The 20,083-nt window shown below is 49.0% G+C and overlaps 1 protein-coding gene across 6 annotated transcripts in view; it reads right to left on the reverse strand.

Annotated features, from left to right (window-relative positions):
* NLRP1 (NLR family pyrin domain containing 1) overlaps positions 1-20,083 on the reverse strand; it is a 33,548-nt gene that overhangs the window by 11,439 nt on the left and 2,026 nt on the right. For all 6 annotated transcript variants that reach the window (XR_009347903.1, XR_009347904.1, XR_009347905.1 and 3 more), the window contains exons 4-8: positions 17,862-18,065; positions 6,965-8,588; positions 4,015-4,185; positions 1,383-1,553; positions 839-1,009 (exon numbers count right to left, since the gene is read on the reverse strand). Coding sequence is in view for 3 of the 6 variants with exons in the window: in XM_059148187.1 (XP_059004170.1) it covers positions 839-1,009; positions 1,383-1,553; positions 4,015-4,185; positions 6,965-8,588; positions 17,862-18,065 (2,341 nt within the window). In the remaining 3 variants the exon portion in view is untranslated. The remainder of the gene's footprint in view (positions 1-838; positions 1,010-1,382; positions 1,554-4,014; positions 4,186-6,964; positions 8,589-17,861; positions 18,066-20,083) is intronic.

The raw sequence follows: 20,083 nt of genomic DNA on the forward strand, positions 1-20,083 counted from the left end.
TGCCAGGGGCCAGGGCACGAGCATATCTGAGTGAGCCCCCCCCCCCCCCCCACGTGGCGCTGAGTGCCCCAGGGCCAAGCCGGGGCCGCAGGGAGGGGTGTCGCCAGAAAGATCAATAGGCTTGTTTTCAGGCTCTGGAGGAAGGAGGTAGAGAGAGCCCATTGGGGACAGGACTCAGGGTGGGAGGGAGGGTCACCAGCTCTGCTCTGTGCTGGTCCTGCGGGGGGGGGGGGCATCCCCCCTGCTGGGGCCTGGCCGGCTCCTGCTTCTCCTGAGGTCTCGGCCTCTGGGCCCCCCAGTCCACTGCGTCCTCCCCGACCCTACAGACTCAGAAGACCTTCACTCTCCCTTCACAGCCCCCGTGGAGCTCAAACGTCCCCATTTGTGCCTTAGCACATGACTCGCATCTTTTTGTTCCCGCTGGAGTGTGGCGTCAGGAGGGCAGGGCCCCGTCCGCTTGCTCCCTCCTGTGGCCTCAGAGCCTGCCTGGGGCTGGGCCCACGGGAGCCCTGCGGGTCTCCTCACAGTCGCCCACCTCGTTCCTGATGATCACGCCGCCCCGTCCAATTCTCTGCGCAGACCCTCCGCCCTCTGACTCTCCTTGGACTCCCTGCAGCTCACAAGGCAGAACCGTTACACAGATGTGGGCCGCAGAGTCTCCAAGGAAGACCTCCCCGTGCCCCACAGCCCAGGTCAGTGTCGGAGCCGGCGAGGAGCCCCTGCTGACCTACATTTACGGGTCCTTCTCCTTCTCCCGTCCACTGGTGCCTCCACCACCTCGCCACCCTGCACGCCTCCTTCTCCCCAGCCCCTGCCGCGAGGCCCCCGCAGGCCTTACCACAGGAGCCTGAGCTGGCAGGTCGGACGCCTGAGGCCTTCGCAGAGCAGCCGCACACCGGTGTCCTCCAGCTCGTTCTGCTGCAGGTCCAGCTCCGTCAGCCTGGGGCTGGCGCTGAGCGCGGAGGCCAGGGCCCTGCAGCACCTAGACGTGAGGCCGCAGCCAACCAGCCTGTGGAGGAGACGCGCCCCTGCCGCCGTCAGCATCCCGGGCCCCTGTCCTGGGGAGACCGTGGGCTGGTTTCCCTTTCTGATGCCCGTGGCCCTTAGGAGGGTCCGGGGCCTCCCCTTCTCCCGTGAGACTCCCCCGAGCCACTCGCCCGCTGGCCACACTCACCCCACTGACGGATCTGCCCCAGGGCCCTTTGCACGGGGGCACCAATCGTGTCGACGGGCACCCAGAGCCAGCTGACATGGCAGACCCGGGGGAGCGAGGGCCTTCCGTTCTGCTCTGTGCTCCCCAGTGCCCGTCTGCCCCACGGATCTGGGGCAGCTCCCGCCCCCTCCCCAATCCACCCGTACAGACGGCCAGTGAGGACAGTTACCGCAGCCTGTGTAGCCGGCAGCCCGGCTCTTTCAGCCCGTTGCAGAGGCGCTCGACTCCTAGGTCCAGGAGCAGATTGAAGCTCAGCTCCAGCTCGGTCAGGGTCTCAGGGGTGTCCAGCACCCAGGCAAGGCCTATGCAGCCCTCAGCTGTGAGGCTGCAGTGGGTCAACCTGTGGGAGACGTGACACCTTCGCCTCCCGGTGCTTGGCTCCCACGCAGCCCCGCTCCCTCCCTTCCATCTCCAAGGCAACCCGAGGCTCTTCCCTCCTGCCCTCTGGCCTCTGCTCTTCCCAGCACCTTCTTCCCCAAGTGATGGGCTCCATTCAACATGCCCCACCACGCAAAATGCACCGGGACCCTTGACCATGGCCCATGCAACCTCTTCCAGGGCCGTGCCAGTCTCCAGCTGTCCCCCGGGACTTTGCTGGAGTGTCCTAGATGGTCTTGGCTCCAGAGGCAATCAAGTCCTGAGCTCTCCCAGTGTTTCCAGTGAGGGCAACGAGTCACGTTGGCCTGACCTATCCTTGATGCTCTTGGGGGAGCATGCCTTCTTTCTGTGACATGACCCCAGGGAGTCGGCATGAGCCAGATTTGGGCTTTCCTGACAGAGGGGTCCTGCTGGTGCCGGCTGTGTCCTCACCTGGTTCCCGTCTCAGCTCTCCTGTTTCCGGTTGTGGAAACTGGGGCGAGACTGTTGACCTCTCTGGGCCTCAATTCTTATCGTCTGGGAACCAGAAATGGTTGTCGCTGCTATGCTACGTGATTCTTTCCTGAAGACCCCAGAGGACACAGAGATTATGAAGTTCTACACCCACGCGAGGGGTCCGTGGAAGTCGGATGTCTTCCCCCAGGGCGTGAGGTTGGGTTTCTGAGTCCCTTGCAGAAGCCTTTCTGCCAGACCCAGGCAACTCTCCTTGCAACGGTTTTGGGAGGGGACCCAGGAAGTCACAACGCAAGGCTACATTTGCCTTCTTACTCTGTTGGCTCCCCTTTCTCTCCAGCCCCCCAGCCTCTGGCTTTTCTTCACTTCCCTTGGAATCTAGCTTAGATTCCACGATCCGTCATTGCCAATGTCCTAAAGGTGACCTTCTGTCGCATCCTTCTGGCTAACCCCAAACTCTGCCATCTTCCTGTTCCCGAACAAAACCCCTACCTCCGCCTGAGTCACAGGGCAAGTCCGGCCATTGGGAACCACAACTAGGAGCCTTGGTGATGCCTGGCAGGTGGAAACCCCCCACTGTACAAAGACCATTTCAGAATGATGTCTTCCCCCAACCTCCACAGCCAACCCTCACACTCTCAGCAGACAACTGGACTCCTACCTCACAGAGGAGAACGGAGGCATGAGATGGAAACCCCGCAGCACCCCAGAGTCCTACTGTGTGCCTCTGTGCCTGCCTCCCTGGGTCCCGTCCCTGCCTGCCTTCCTGATACAGTGGAGGAGGCTGTCCTTCCTCTCCAAGGTCAGTCATTCTTCTTCCCCTCTCAGCTGCTTTCTCCTTCTTGTTTCGTTCACCATCAAATTTCAAATTTAGGTCTTCTTCTTAAATGCAAGCAACTGGTCACACACACACACACACACACACACACACACACTCCCATTTAGCTGGTTCTGGTTTCCCTCTGCTTTAACTTGTTTCTCTTCTTTCCCACCCAAGTTTAGTATTGTGGCCTCATCTTCTACCTGTCTCCCTCTGCTTCCTCCATTCCAGTCTGGATGTTGGCCTGACATGACAGAGGCTGTTCCTGCTAAGACCACCGGACTGCCCTCATGCTAATCCAATGGTGGACAGCTTTTAGCCCTTGCTTTACATGGCTTCCCAGTAGCAGTGACCCCTGCTGGCCACACCGTCCTTGGAACCCTCCGTTCCCTTGGGCTCCATGGAGCACACTCTCCTGGCGCTCTTCCCACCTCCCTGGCAGCTCTTTCTCAGTCTGCTTTGTTGGCTTTTCTCTTCCTGAGCAGTAAACACTGGGGGGATTCCCCAACGCCTGACATGCAGTCTTGTCCTTACAAACGAATTTTAGGATCAGCTTGACCATGTCTGCAAGAAACGCAGCTTTGATTTTGATAGGGACTGAACTGAATCTGTGCAGTAGTTTGGGGAGTGTCGCCATCATAATGATATTAATTTTCTGATCCATGAACATGGGATGCCTTTCCATTACTTAAGTTATCATTTAATTTCTTTTAATCATGTTTTGTAGTTTTCGGTATATAAGCCTTGCTTTTCTTTTGCTAAATTTGCTCCTAAGTATTTCATTCTTTTTGATGCTATTGTAAGTGGACTTGTTTCCTTAATTTTGTTTTTGGGTTGCTCATTGCTAGTGTGCAGAAGTAGGACCGATTTTTACATGTTGACCTTATATCCTAAAATCTCGGTGAACGTGTTCATTAGTTCTGATGGCTATTTCTGTGGATTCTTCATGATTTTCCATATGTAAAATTATGCTGTCTCCAAAGAGCGATCATTTCACCTTGTCCTTCCGACCCTGGAAGCATTTGTTCATTTTCTTGCCCAACTGTCCTGGAGAGACCCTCTGGCAGGATGTTGAACAGAAGAGCCCTCAGCTTCCATCTCAGATCTCCTTCCCATCCCTGTTTCTGAGCAGGACCCACCTCAGACTCACCGCAGGGTTTCCAGACAGCAGCTTGGGAACCTCAGGGCCTTGCAGAGACTCTGTACCACAGTGTTGCTCAGGCAGTTTCCACTCAGGTCCAGCTCCTTCAGTTTTCCAGTGGTCCGGAGAGTGAAAAAGAGAACCTCCCACCAGGCATCTGTGACTGGGAACCCTCTGAGCCTGAGGGAGGGGGAGAAGGGGAGAGGGACAGAAGCAGCATGAGCTGTGTGGGTAGGGTCTGGGGTGCACAGCCCTGCAAAGCCCCGTGCGGCTCTGCCCCTCAGAGTGCCAAGCTCAGGACCGACTGAGCAGCTTCCCTGATGGCTCCTCTGTCCCCCACGCCCCTGGGCGGCATGCCCCTCCTGTGTGCTTCCTCACTCTGCAATCCTTGCCACACCATCCTGACGTGTTCATTTTGTGAGTCTGTGTCTGTCCTAGTCTGGAGTTCCTCCAGGGTGGGGGTTTCTCATCCTTTTTTATCTGCAGTGCCCAGCAGAGGTCCTGATGCAGAGGAAAAGCTGGCGGGGCTTTCCTCCCTTCAGTGCAGACACACCTGTGTTCCTTTGGCACAGAAATTCTGGAATCCCGGGGCCCAGAAGGGAAAGGAGGGAGAGGCGGAGGGAGCAGGGGCCGGGAGAGGTGGTTTGAGGATGACACGGGAAGGGAATGGTATAGACTGTGTGTACTGCTGTCTGGGTTGGGACCCCCTCCCCTTCCACGATGGAAAGGGTCCCCAGGAGCAAGCACCAAAGGAGAGCGTCTCAGGTTGGATGATGGCCTTCATCGGAGGGTGTTAGAGTTGACTTTGCCCCACATAATTTCCCTCACTTAAATGTTTCTGTCCTCACACATGCTTCAGCGATCTCATCTACGTCCGAGGCTTCAGCAGCTCAAACTCTGTGCCGGCGGGTTCCAGACAGGCATCTCTGCCTTCACACCCAGAAGTCCCTTGACTAATGTGTCTCAATGTGCCCCCTACTTGGTTAGTCTTCCCTCTGGGTCTGCAGAGCCACACAGAGGCCAGGAGCCGGGGCCCCAAAGCCAGGACCCCAGCCTCACTCAGTGTCCTCGGCTGCAAAAGGAAGGCGGCGGGAGACCCTCCTGCAGAGGGTTTTGTGAGAGATAATCAAAACCTTAGCTTCATAGCTTTAATAGGCCAGGAGGCTCGACGCTACAGACATACCTCCCCCCAAACCATCATCTGAAATCTTAATTATTTAAATTCCTTTTATGCTTATTTCGTTTTGTGGAATTTGAACCATAAATTCGGAACTTTCTCTTTCAGCCAACATATGGCGTCTGTCATCAGAGGGGCTCTCGTAAGGAACAGACATTTATCATTCAAAGTGTGTACTGCTTCATTACCAGACGAATGCCTGGAAGCTGCCCGTTCCGACCACGTTGGGTCGCTGGGTTGGTCCTCTGCTCCCTTCCCCTAATCTCCTGCCAGTCTTCCATTTCTCCCCAGCTGCCCTGTTTGTTCAGAGTGGCCCCTGCTGCTCCCCTGTCTTGCCTTCCCGGGGCTCAGTCCCCTTCAAATCTGCCGTACACGGCAGCCAGAGTCTCTGACTTCCCAGGGGACTCTCTCTATCAGCCACCACCCCTGTTCCTTCCAGACCTCCCATCTACAACCACGCACAGGGAGAAGGCACCTGCGCCCAGGAATATGCAGACGGTCCAGCCTGTCGTGGTGCCTTCCCCGTGCAACATCACGTGGTCATTCAGGCATTCACAGAAGCTGCGCCGAGCTCCTGCGCTGCGCAGGGCAGACGGCCTTGGTACGAAGACCACGACCTGGGCGCCAACCGACTCATTTGGTGAAGGCTGTGACTCTTGATCTTGGGGTCGTGAGTTTGAGTCCCCATGTCGGGGGTAGAGATTATTTAAAAAATAAAGATAGAGACTCTCAAGTAGAATGGATAGCACATGGCTCAGCTCTGCCAGAGAAAGGTGTGTAGAGGAAAGCCTGCGGGGCAGACCCTGGTTCTTACGACATCATCTCTGAGTGACAGAAGTCTGGCTCCTGCTGATTTCATCGGCCTGCCTACCAAAGCACCCCAGCCTTCTGCAGTCAGCACGAACTTTATCGTGAAAAGAAGAAAACGTAAAAAGATCAGAGAATAAATCCCCGAGTCCAACATTTCTTCCTCTGAGACCCTTTATCTGCCCTACTCGTGGGCTCCCTCCCTTCCCCAGCTCCTGCCGAGCCATCCCTGTGGGCACCGCTCTCCATTCTAATTACGGGACAGGCATCCGTCTTCTCCCTCAGACTTTGAGTTCCTCGAGGGCAGAACTGTGTTTATTAGTCTGTGATCTCATAGCATAGAGCCTAGTGAAAAATCAGTTCTTAAGTGTTCATGGAATGAATCATCCCGGGGCTAAGTGATCTGGAGGGCGACTGTGCTGGGGGGACCCTGTTAGGGACGTTCACGGTGCTGCTGGGTTGGAGGGTGGTTTGAACAAGCTCCCCGCCAGCTCAAACGCAGTGGGTTTCAGGCTGTGCCTCATGGGCACAAAGAAGGAAGCCAGTTTTTCAGGGAAAAACAGAGACTCTCCTGCAGGCACACACATTCTCAGGTGATGGGCGGGACGTTTCAGCGCCAGTGGTATTGTCAACAGTCATGGGGGGGGTGGCCTGATGCAGCTGAGGGAGTATTTCTCCAAAGAGAGTGAGAAAGAGAGAGAGAGAGAGAGAGAGAGAGAGAGAAGTCAGGCTAGTGTGGGGGCAGAAATATGCCCAGAGAGAAGGTGGCAGGCGTCACAGACACAGGACAGGGAAACCACAGAGGGCGCCCCCAGAGGCAGGCAGGACGCTGCACAGGATCCTAAGAGGACAGGGAACCAGGGTCAGATTTGACAGTTTGAAGTCACTGGTGACCTCATTCCTCTAGCCCTGGGCACCAGGCTTAGGGGGATGGGACCTGCGGAGGGGTTGGCGGGAGGGGTGTGGGGTACTCACAGAGCCACATGGAGGGGGTTCCCCATGTGTTCGTGCTGTCCATACTCTTTCAGTCGAAGCTCCTTCACGGTACAGAATTTAATGCAGAACATGAACACCAGGAGCTCCAGGTCAGTGTGGACGCACACCCTCGCCCCATGGAAGGGGGCCATCGCGTGTGTCAGGAAGTCCTTGTCCTGAATCTCGTACAAACAGTGCAGCATCGGCAGGGAGCTCTGCTGCAGAATGGGGAGCTGGTTCCTGACCTCCTCCTCGGCCCAGCACAACAGTTTCCGTTTCCTCTCCACAGGCACCTTGCCCTGGAAGACGGCCTCCATTTCCCGCTGCACCGGCTCGCTCAGAAGTCCCAGGACGAAACATGTGGTTGGTGCCTCAAACGGGTCAAAGTCCCCATACACATTTAGCAGGTCTTCCAGCCCTTGGATACTGTCGGGGGGATGGCACTCCTTGTCCTCACTCCCCAGCACACAGGACACGGCTGCAAAGAACTCTTGGAGGTACTGGTGAGCAAAGTTGTAGTCTGGGGAGGAGGGATGCTTCCAAAGAATGCCCATCTCTAAGAGGGCAGAGACGGTGTCCTCCAGCTCATGCTTCCTGAGATCCTCCCAAACGAGCAAGGTCTCTCTCTGTCTGATGCCCTTGGCAGCCAGAGAGCAGAGGCCCCTCAGCTGAGTCCCAAGAGGCTGGGCTGGCAGAGCCTGGGCAAGGTAGTGCAGACAAAGGGCAGTGGCAGTCTGGGAGGGCAGCCCGAGTGACTCTCCCCGCTCCATCTGCTTCTTCATGCAAGTGCAGACCAGCCAGGACACCAAGGGCACAAGACACATCGTCAACAGTGGTTGGTTTAACTCAACCGAGTGAAAGGCTCTGTTTGCTTTGTTTTTACTCTTGAAATATTTGTAGAAATATTCCTTCCGGCTGGACTCAGAGAACCCCAGGACCTTCACCCACTGTGGCTGCTCGACAGAGAGAATGAACAGGTGCAGAGCCGTGGTCCGCGCTGTGATCAGCAGAGATGCCCCGGGGAGGATGGTTTTCCTCAGCAACCCGAGCAGCAGTGTCTTCACCGGCTGCGGCTGGTCCCAGTACGGACATACTTCCGACTTCTCCTTCACAAAGACCCATTTTAGCTCATCCAAACCATCAAGGATGAGCAGCAGCTGTCCGGGCTGAGACAGGATCTGCTCGCTGGGAGCCGTGGGGGCAGCCCAGTCCTTTGTGATGAGTTCCTTGAGACTCATCGTCTTGGACTGGGCCAGCTGTCTGCAGCTGAAGTAGAAGACGTGTTGGAAACGGTCCCTGTAGAGCCGGCCTTCCTCCCAGGCCCTCCTCACCTGTCTGGCCATCACTGACTTCCCGACTCCAGCAACTCCGTGCAGTACAACTGCCCGACCTTCTTCCTGAGCACCCAGGCCCGGGCCAAATAAGTCTTTGACCTCAATCAACCGACCTTGCTTCTCCGCCCCGCTGTGATGCCAGCTCCCCTTGCTCTGGGACTCCAGGAGACTGCCGTGAGGTTGATGGAGAAGCAGCAGCTCTATGAATTCTTCATGCAAACCCTCCTTTCCCCGTGACTTTGTGGGGCGGGGCCTCTTTCTCTTCTGGTGCTGGCGTCTTTCTCTGATTCCTACGCAAGGGAGGGAAAGAGGGGACATGAAGGCAGAGCTTACATCTGGTCCTCTGTTCATTCATTCGCTCATTCACTCGACAGCTGTTTTAGGCAGCCCCTCCAAGCCACGTGCTGTGCTGGCTGCCAACGCCAGCATGTTCTTGCCACTGCTGTGGAAGGAGTGTGGGCTGCCGGCAGAAAATCCCAGCTTGCCTCGACTTGACCAAGGCATGCTCCCTGGTGACTTCATGCTGCAGATAGTCACCAAGGGCTTGGTCTGTGCCAGGTGCCGCTCTGGAGGCTGAGGGTAAAGAGGGAAGGAAGCGTACAATGCACCTGCTCTCATTAAGCCTGTGGCCTGAGCCATTTGCTTCACTGGGCCTCAGTTTTCTCGCCTGTAAACTGGGGATCATGATATCTTCTTGTAGGAGGTCACAGAGGAGTGAAGGAGATAACATTGACCTCAGCACCCACCACGGAAGCGCAGGCCAAAGACGTCCTTCTGCCTGCACCTGTGGTTGTCCGTCTGAGGGTCGTGTCCAGGAGGAGCCCTTGACCAACGGCATGGCAGTCCCCTGCCCCCAGGAGAGACAACTGGTGCGTTCTACACCGTCTCCCACAGATTCCAGAAACATCAGATCTCAGTTTCTCACTGGGCAGGTTACAGTGTCTTACGTTGTGTGTGTCAGCCTGAGGTGCCGACGGAGGCATCAGTTCTTCTTGGCACCATGTTCCCCAGAACATCCTCGTTCTCTTGGATCTGTTAGTACTCCCACAGACCTAAATCTTCTATTTTGGGTTATACTCTAAAAATCCTCCCCCTGCCACCAGTACCTCCAACAATATGCTTTCGTATGGGGGTTAGCAGACACTAGTCCAATCCAGTGGGCCACCTGTTGTAAAACCTATAACCTGAGAATGGTCGTTGCATTTTTTAAACAATTGAAAACAATAAAAAGAAGAATATTTCACAGTATGTGAAAGTTATACAAAATTCAGAATGTAGTGTCCATAAATATAGCTTCACTGTCTCCCTGCCAGGCCTACTGGTTTGGGTATTGCTAATGTCTGCTTTTGGGCTACAGTGGAGAGTACAGTATTTGCCATGTGGGCCATGTGGCCCACAAAGCCTAAAATATTCACTGTCTTCTCCTGTACACAGAAAATCTGCCTACTTTTACTCTTCTATGTATCAAGCTCTGTACCATGCAGATTTTGCACTTCCTATGAAACTGTTGTTGGGATATTATTTTATTCAAATGTCCCCACTGATTAAGTCCCTTAGAATTTAGAATTGGGGGGAACTGACATTAACAAGATGGGGAATAGGAGATACTGGTATTTGCCCCCCACCCCCAACAATTAGCTTTTCATGAATGCCAATAGCTTCAGGAGAACCCAGGACTTCAATGAAGAGCCTACAGCAACACAGTGCCAAAAAAACAAACAAAAAACAACAACAACAACAACAACAACAACAACAACAAAAACCAAACAAACCCCCAAAACCCAAAAAAAAACCAAAAACAAAAAAACCCCCACCCACCCCACAGAAAAAGGATTGCTGCGGAGATCAGCCTCGCATAGACATCTGGGGAAGACTAGGGACAATGGAGAAGGGTGAAGGCTGCAAGTGTCAGCCATTGTGGTCCCCAGAGGTCTGCACTAGGGAGGAACTAGCAGTCTTTGCTGCTTAAGACCTCAGTGGCTCTACTGTGGACTCCCAGCAGGTTTCACAGAAGAGGACCCCATCATGGCTGTTGGTGTGGACTCCAGTGGCCTGCTACAGAGTGGACACCAGCAGCTTCTGCCACTGAGGAAACCAACAGCATCCCCACCATGGACTCCTCACTGCGGAGATGATACTGTGCCCCTTTTCTGAAAGTGTTGTTGCATTGCCCTGGGGTCAAAGTTTCCAGCCTTCCCAACTGTGTACATGCTCTGGACCCCAGAGCTCTGGATGCTCTGTGCATATCCATGCTTTAGACCCCCAACTCTTTGGTTACTCTGGACACCTCTGCATCAGATACCAGTACACCACCATGAGGGTGCCTGCAAGCTGGAATCAGTGCCAAAAGAGATCCCCTTGGCCATGATATTCCCACGGGCAGAATAAGACAGCAGAAGGTCCCCAGCAGCCTTGGCTGCTGACCCCCATTCAGCCTGTGCCCTCACATCCACCCACAGATGAAGACCTTTCCAGACCAAAACCAGTCTATAAAGTCTGGAAGATGTGAATGTTCCATCCAATGCACAAATGTGAACACAAAGCTGCAAGAAACATGAGATGATAAGGAAATAGGACACCCCAGAGGAACACCACACGTTTCCAGCAATCAACCCTCCCCACTAAAAAGGAAATCTGTGAAGTGTTAAAGAATTCAAAATAATTCTTTCAAGGAAGCTCAGAAGGGTACATGAAAACACAGGTAGATAACTCAATGAAACCAGGAAAACAATACACAAACAAAGCAAGAAGTTCAACAGGGAGACAGAAATCATAAAAAAGAAACAAGTAGAAATTCTGGAGCTGAAGAATACAGTGACTGAAATGAACAAACATGCAATGGAGAGCATCAGCAACACCAGCGATCAAGCAGAAGAAAGAACCTGTAAACTCTGAGGCAGGTCATTTGTGACCATTCAGGCAGAGGAGAAAAAAGAAAAATGCATAAAAAAGAGTGAAGAAAGCCAATATGAATTATGTACACCATCAAACAAAGTATTATTTGCATTATGGGAGGCCCAGAAGAGAAAGAGGAAGAGATGTAAGCTCATTAAAGAAATAATGGCTAAATATTTCCCACAGCTGGGGAAAAGATATGGACATCCAGGTACATGAAGCTCATAGCTCTCCACACAGATTAACCCAAAGAGGATCTCACTTATATAAATTACAATAAAACTGTAAACAAACAAAGAAACAAACAACCTAAAGACAGGGAATTTTGAAAGGAGCAAGGAAAAAGAAAAAAAAAAGACTCATCATATGCAAGGGAACTCCCAAAAGGCTGTTAGCAGATTTCCCAGAAGTGACACTTTGCAGGCCAGGACTGAGTGGGCAGATATTTTTATTCAAAGTGCTGAATAAACACTTTTTGCCAACCAAAAGTACTTGACCTAGCAAAACAGTTCTTCAGAAATGATAGTGAAATACATTCCTAGGTAAACAAAAGCTCATCACCACTAGGCCTGATTTGTAAGAAACACTAAAGGGTGTTCTTCAAGCTGAAATGAAGGGATGCTAATTAGTAACTTAAAAATACATGAAAGTGTAACTCACTGGGAAAGATAAGTGTAGAGTAAAATTCAGTATGTTCTTAATACTGTGACGGTGGTGTGTAAAACACTGAACGCTAGTACAAAGGCTAGAAGGCAAAAGTATTAAAAATAACGAGTTACAATAATTTGTTAATGGGTACACAATGTAAAAAAAGATGCAAATTGTGACATCAAAAGCATAAAATGTGTGTGTGTGTATATGGAAGTAAAAGGGTAGCATTTTTGTATGTGATCAAAATTATGTTGTTATCACCTTAAAGTAGAGTGCTATAGCTGTAAGCCTCATGGTAGCCACAAAACAAAATCTATAGTAGACACACAAAGGATAAAGAGAAAGGAATCAAAGCATGCCTCTATAAGAAATCATCAAATCACAAAGGAAAACAGCAAGAGAATAAGAAAAGAATAAAGGAAGAGCAAGGCAGGCAGGAAACAATAAACAAGATGGCAATACTAAGTCCTTAGCTGTAGAAATTACTTTAAATGTAAATGGATTAAATTCTCCCATCAAAAGACAGAATGTCTGAAAGGATTAAAAAAAAAAAGAAAAAAAAAACCCAACACCAAGACCCAGTGACTTGCTGTCTAAAAGAGTCTCATTGTAGCTTTCAGGACACACTTAAGCTAAAGTGAAGGGATGGAAAATGCTATTCCAAGCAAATGGAAATCAAAAGAGAGAAGTAGCTACACTTCCTCTAGACAGAATAGACTTTAAGTCAAAACATGTAGTAAGAGAAAATGAAGGTAATTAAATAGTAATGAAGGGGTGAATTCATCAGGGTGTTTTAACACCCAAATTTGTCAAGCAAATATTAACAGATCAGTAGGCAGAAATAGACAGCAGCACAATAATAGCAGGGGACTTCCAATACCCCACTTCTAACAATGGAGAGGTGATCCAGAAAGAACATCAGTAAGGAAATGCTGGACTTGAATCACATGTTGGACCAAACAGAACATTTGTGTTAGACATGCAGACCCCTCCATCCAACAGCATCAGGATTCATGTTCTCAAAAGCACAGAGAATGTTCTCTAGGACAGATCATATAATAAGCCTCAACAGGTCTGAGAAACTGAAACCATGTGAAGTATTTTTTCTAACCACAATGATACGAAACTATAACTTGCTAACATGAGGAACTGGGAAAATTTATAAATAAGTGGAAATTAAGCAACCATCTGAAACAATCAATGGGTTAAAAGAACAAATTAAAATTAAAAAACAAACAAATAAAAATCTTGAGACAAGTGAAGGTCAAAACATAGCATACTAAAACATATCCCCAGGGGCAGAATAAGAGATCAGAAAATCTGCAGCAGAAGTTATTCTAAGAGGGAAGTTTACAGTGACACATGCGTACATAAAGAAGAATGAAAGGTCTCAACAAACAGCCCAAGTTTACACTGTAAGAAACTAGAGAAAGGAAAGCAAACTAAGTCCAAAATTAGCAGAAGAAAGGGAATAACGAAGACCAGAGCAGAAATAAATGAGAGGCTAGGAAAGCAAAAATCAAACCAAACTTAAAGCTTATTTTTTAAAAGATAAACAAAATTGACAAACATTTAGCTCGACCAAGAAAAAAAAAAAGAGAGAGAGAGAAGACTCAAATAAATAAAATCAATTTCTAATGAAATTGAGGAGACAAGGTTGCTTTGAGTAATCAGACACCAACAAACTGGGCAACCTAGAAGAAATGGATAAATCCCTAGAGACACACAACTAATGAACAGACTTTTAACTAGAAAGGGGATTGAATCAGTAATTAAGAATTTCCCCAACAAAGAGCACCCAGAACCTGATGTCTCACTTGATAAATTCTACAAAATATTTAAAGAATTAAAGCCAATCCTTCTCATACTCTTCCAAAGGAAGAGTAGGTAGCCACTTCCCATGTCACGTTATGAGGCCAGTTTTGCCCTGATAACAAGGTCAGGCAAGAATGCTACAAAAAGGGGCACCTGGGTGGCTCAGTGGGTTAAGCCTCTGCCTTCGGCTCAGGTCATGATCCCAGGGTCCTGGGATGGAGCCCCACATCGGGCTCTCTGCTCTGCAGGGAGCCTGCTTCCTCCTCTCTCTCTGCCTGCCTCTCTGCCTACTTGTGATCTCTGTCAGATAAATAAAGAATTAAAAAAAAAAAAGAATGCTACAAAAGGGAAAATTACAGCCCAACATCCCTGATGAACATACATGCAAAAATCCTCAACAAAATGCCAGCATATCCAATTCAAGAGCACAGGATCATATACCATGACCAAGTGGGATTTATGTCTGGGATGCAAAGATGGATCAACACAGGTAAATCAATAAATGTGATATACCACGTTAATAGAATCAAGTATAAAATTATATGATCATCAGTAGATACAGAAAAAGCAGTTATCAAAATTCAACTTTTTGTTTCATGATAAAAACTTTCAACAAACTGGGTATAGAAGGAACATACTCAGCATGGCAGAGGCCATATATGAGAAGCTCATCACACTCATCACACTCAAGGACAAAAGGCTAAACCTCTTCCTCCGAGATCAAGAACAAGACAAGGATGCCCAATCTCACCACTTCTTTTCTTTTCTTTCTCTTTCTTTCTTTCTTTCTTTCTTTCTTTCTTTCTTTCTCTCCCTTCCCTCCCTTCCTCCCTCTCTTTCTTTCTTTCAAGACTTATTTATTTTGGGGAGGGAGAGGGAGAGAGAGAATCTCAAGCAGACTCCTTGCTGAGCACAAAGTCTGACATGGGCTCAATCTCACAACCCTGAGATCTTGACCTGAGCTGAAATTAAAAGTCAGATGCTTGACCGGCAGAGCCACCAGGTGCCCCCTCACCACTTCTTTTTAACGTGTTACTGGAAGTCCCAGTCAGAGCAATTAGGCAAGCAAAAAAATAAAAGGGATCCAAATCATTAAGAAGTAAAATGTTTCTGTATACGGGTGGCATGATCTTACAGATAGAAACTGTAAAAGACTCCACCAAAATGTTCTAGAATTGATAAAGGAATTCAGTAAACTTGCAGGATACAAAATCAACATAGAAACATCAATTGCATTTCGATACACTAACAATGAACTATCTGAAACAGACACTTGCCTTGCATCAAAAACAATAAAATACTCAGGGATAAATTCAACCATGGAGGTGAAAAGCCTGTACATAGAAAACCATAACATACTGATAAATTGAACAAGACACAAATGAATGGAAAGATATTCTATGTTCCTGGATTACAGGAATTAATATTGTAAAATGTTCACATGACCCAAAGCAATCTACAGATTCAGTTCAAACCCTATCAAAATTCCAATGGCATTTTTCATGCATATGAAAAAATGCAATCCTAAAATTCTTATGAAATCACAAAAACCTCATAGCCCAAGCAATTTTGAGAAAAAAGAACAAAGCTGGAGGCATCACACTTAACAAACAAACAAACAAACAAACAAACAAAAAAACCAGTATGGTACTGGCGGAAAAAACAGACACAGAGATTAATACAACAGAATTGAAAGCCCAGAAATAAACCCTGCATATATGGTCAGTGATACTTGACAAGGAAGCTGAGATACTCAATGAGAAGATCATCTCTTCAATGAATGATGTTGGGAAACTGGACGTCTGTGTGCAAGAGAATGAAACCGGACTTCCACCTTACAACACCCACAGACATTAACACTGAATGGATTAAAAACTTAAACGTAATATCTGAAGGCATAAAACTCTTAGAAGAAAATTTGAGGGGAAAGGCCCCTGACATTGATCTCGACAATCATTTTTTGATATGACACCAAAAGAAACAAAGCAAAAATATGAAACAAAAGCAAACAAAAGAAGAAACAAAAGCAAAATATGACACCAAAAGAAACAAAAACAAAAATATAAAGTGGGACTACATCAAACTAGAATGCTTCTATGCAGCAAACAAAATGATCGATAAAATGAAAAGGCAACCTGTGGAAAGGGGGCACATTGTTAACCACACATCAGGTAAGGGGTTAATATAAAACATATATAAAGAACTCATACAACTCAACAGCAAAACAAAAACAAACACAAACAATGAGCAAAGGACCTGAACAGATATTTTTTTTTTTTCTAAAGAGGATGTGCGAATGAACACCACTAATCATTAGGGAAATGCACACCGGTAGCACCTGACATCTGTCTGAAAACTATCTTCAGCCGGACAGGCTGTAACGGGTTGGCGAGCATGTGGAGAAGAGGGACTCCCGCACACTGTCAGTGGGAATGTAAGTTGGTGCAGCCACTGTGGAAAACAGTATAGAGCTTTCTCAAAAAATTAAAAATAGGATTGCCATATGATCCAGGAATTCCACATCTGGGTATTTATCCAAAGGAAATAAAGATCGGTTTCTTGAAGAGACACCTGCCTCCCCATGTCTGTTGCAGCATTATTCATAGCAGCCAAGACATGGAAACAGCCTAGGTGTCCTCTGGCTGATGAGTGGATAAAGAAAATGAGGCACATATATACAGTGGAATATAATTCAGCCATAAAAAGGGAAATTCTGCCATCCGTGACAACACAGATGAGGTTGGGGGGTATCATGCTAAGTGACATAAGTCAGAGGGAGAAAGACAGATATAGAGTACCACTCAGATGTGCAACATAAAACAAAAAACAAAAAACAAAAATCCAAAAGTCAAGCACATAGAAGCAGAGAGCAGAATGTTGGTGGCTAGGGGCTGGGGGTGTGGGAAATGGGGAGACATTTTTTGATGGGTACAAGTTGTAGTTATAAGATGACTAAGTTCTGAAGGTCTAATGTACAGCATGGCGACTATAGTTAAGACTAGTGTGGTTCATACTGGAAATTCGTGGAGCGACTAGATCTCAAGGATTCACACACACACACACACACACACACACACACACACACACACACACAGGTATGGGAGGTGATGCATGTGTTCGTTAACTTGATCACTCATGGTGATCACATCACAATGCATAAATTTATCAAACTGTCACTTTGTAGACTTTAAATCCGATTCTATTTGCCAGATATACTCTAATAAAGCTGGAGAAAATAAAGAATTTAGAATCAGGGAAAAATGTGTTTCTTTTGATTTGGTCTTTTCTACTGAGTAAGCTGTAACCCTATTACATTGTAACCCTATTACATTTGTGTAACCCTATTACATTTCCCTTTTCTCCTTGGTTGCTAGGATGCTCAAAATCAATAATTATTTGCAAGTAATTCATCCTCATGGCTTTCATGCTTGCTTCATTTTAAGGTTATTGCATTGGTATGTTTCTGTAAAATGTTCTCTAATCCTTCCTTCTTTCTCTCCTTCCCTCCCTCCCTCCCCTTCTAAATAGAAGGCAGCATAACTTATCAAGTCGGTCAATACATTCTCAGCCTGGGCCACACACATTCCAGGACCCTGAATTCCACAAGTTCACTCCTACCTGGGTGCAGAAAGAATCCTTTCCTCTTAACATCTCTCAGATTTCAGGAGGCATCTCTGAGCATTAGGGTCAGTTCTAAAGGTATGTCTTGGCAGCGGCTAAGACCCTGGGTGGCATGAGGAGCCTGTGAGCCTGACTGTCCCTGTTGCCCACACGGCAGAGAGAGCGTGATGTGGGGCTTAAAGGTGTGGACTCTGGCATCAGGGAGACCACAGAGGCTGAAACCCACCCCTGTCTCCAGGAACCTGCAGTCTTCCCTCTCTGAGTCCTGTGTTTCTCATCTCCACGATGGGCGACAAGGGTCTCGACCCCATGGAGGGAGGGGCTGTGACATTTGAGCAGCTGTGCCCCACACTGGGTACAGAGCCTGATGTGTTTCCTGCACTGGGTAAAGCACCTGCATTGTAATTTCCAAGGGCCGCCTAGAAATGGTGGCTTAGCCCGATGGAGGGACGCCAGCCAGCGGGGTTTTCTGGAGAGGGGTTTCGAATGTGCTTGAGATCCTCTGTGCTCAGCCTGCCTGTCTGGCCCGACCCGTGCCTCAGCCCCTCCTGTCCTCTCCAGGAGCTCTGCAGGGACCTTACCTTTGCTGTGCTCTCCAGACATTTCAACCAGGAGCCACTCAGCTCTGGGAGCCTCCTGCTTTCTGGGCTTGCGGCTGAACTGTGGTGGGGGCACCCAGTCCTCCAGGACTGTGGTGGACGTGGGAGCACTTGGTGACTCCTGGAGTAGTGACTTTTGGTTTGAGGAACATGGAAGGACTCGGTTAAAGGAAAAGGAAGGGTATCCTGGGGGGGAAGACAGGAAGGAAATTGCCAAATACTGAGCATCCCTTTTTTGTTAATTTTATTTAAAATTTTTTTTTTTTATTTTTTAAAAGATTTTATTTATTTATTTGACAGAGAGAGATCACAAGTAGGCAGAGAGGCAGGCAGAGAGAGAGGAGGAAGCTGGCTCCCCACTGAGCAGAGAGCCCAATGCGGGGCTCAATCCCAGGACCCTGAGATCTTGACCTGAGCGGAAGGCAGAATCTTGATGACTGAGCCACCCAGGCACCCCTTGATGTTTTTTTCTAAAAATTAAAAAAAAAAAATTGACACAGTGGGGAAGGAGAGAGAAAACACAGGCAGGAGGAGTGGCCAGCTGGGGAGAAGCAGGCTCCCTGGGGAGCAAGGAGCCCGATGCGAGGCTCAATCCCAGGACCCTGGGATCATGACCTGAGCCGAAGGCAGAGGCTTAACCCACTGAGCCACCCAGGCGCCCCCTGAGCATCCCTTTATGTCAGGACCCTCTGTTCTGAGCTCTCGATACAGTCCTTTGGGATGGGTGTTGCTAATCTCAGATTTAAAACCATAAAGATTGGGGTGCCTGGGGGGCTCAGTGGGTTAAAGCCTCTGCCTTTGGCTCAGGTCATGATCCCAGGGTCCTGGGATCGAGTCCCGCATCGAGCTCTCTGCTCAGCAGGGCGCCTCCTTCCTCCTCTCTGCCTGCTTGTGATCTCTGTCTGTCAAATAAATAAATAAAAATATTAAAAAAAATAAAACCACAAAGATTAAAAAGAACCCACCTTACCCTTTCAAGGTCATCTACGTCTCCCCCATTCCTCCAACCATAGTCAACCACGAACCTACTTTCTACCTCTCTAAATTTGCCTAGACATCCCATATAAGTTGAATTCCATGCTGTATGGTCATTTTTACTGGCTTCTTTAACTTATCAAGCATTATTACTATTAAGCATTATTATTTGAGCATTATCCGTGGTGTGGTTAATACTAGTACTTCCTTTTTTCACGGGAACCTAACTTCTGTGTATGTGGAAGCTGTAGTTCACTGGTCCATTAGAGGATACACATTTGGGCTGTTGATGGTTTTTGCCTTTGCTGAGTAATGGTACAATGAAAATTCACAGACACGTTTTTACGTGAAGGTATGTTTTCGCTTCTCTCGGGAGTGGGTAGGGTGTTTTTTATTTTAGAGAATGTGGGTAAAGTGTTCTTTTAGAGGGTGATGAAAATCTTCTAACATTGATGATGGCAACCACTGAGTTGGACACTCTAAATGGGTGAGTTCTGTCTCAATAAAATGATTACCAAAAAGAATCATAAAGATAGAGACACAGCTTTATCCTCTTAGTAGCTGGCCTGGAACTTCCTTCCGGCATTAGGTAGAGAGACGCTGAGAAGCCACTTGGTGGGGTCAGGAGCCTCATTTATAGGACAAGTAGTTAGCAGGCAGCATCTAAACGTACAGGGCCAGCAAGTTGGGACAGGGCGGCTGGTCATCAGGGGAGAAACAGTGGAACCAGGTGCTGCATGGGGCAGAGCGGGGAGATGGATGCTGGTGGGGGCACCAGAAGGCCTTTGTGGGGGGACATGGGACCGGTCTAACCCCCCCAACACCATTTGTCAGTAGAGCTGCACTGAGGAGCGTGAAGGCTCAGGGGGAAGCAGGGACACGGTGGGGATGAAGTGACTTGCTTCGGTCACACAGATAGCAGGTGTCAGGGAAAGGAGGGCATTGGAGCTCAAGCTCGGGAGAGGAGAGGAACGCTGGGCACCAGGGGAGGGAAGGCCGAGGCACTGCGAGATCAGCAACGGGGACTTCCACAGAGCGGCAGCAGGGATGGCTGGTTCCAGGTTCCAGCCCTGGGTCTGTCTGCAAGCGCTGCGTGAGCATGGACCAGTGCTTCCACACTGGGCGGAGGGGCCTCTCAGAGCCCAGATGAGAAGGGGAAGAGGCAGGGTTACGATCTGAAGCCTGGGCAGGAGTTCCCGGATGGGACTCTCGGGTGAGCGTGACTCTGA

This window comes from Mustela lutreola, chromosome 15 (genome assembly GCF_030435805.1).
Source record: "Mustela lutreola isolate mMusLut2 chromosome 15, mMusLut2.pri, whole genome shotgun sequence".
In the NCBI taxonomy this organism is placed as follows: domain Eukaryota; kingdom Metazoa; phylum Chordata; class Mammalia; order Carnivora; family Mustelidae; genus Mustela; species Mustela lutreola.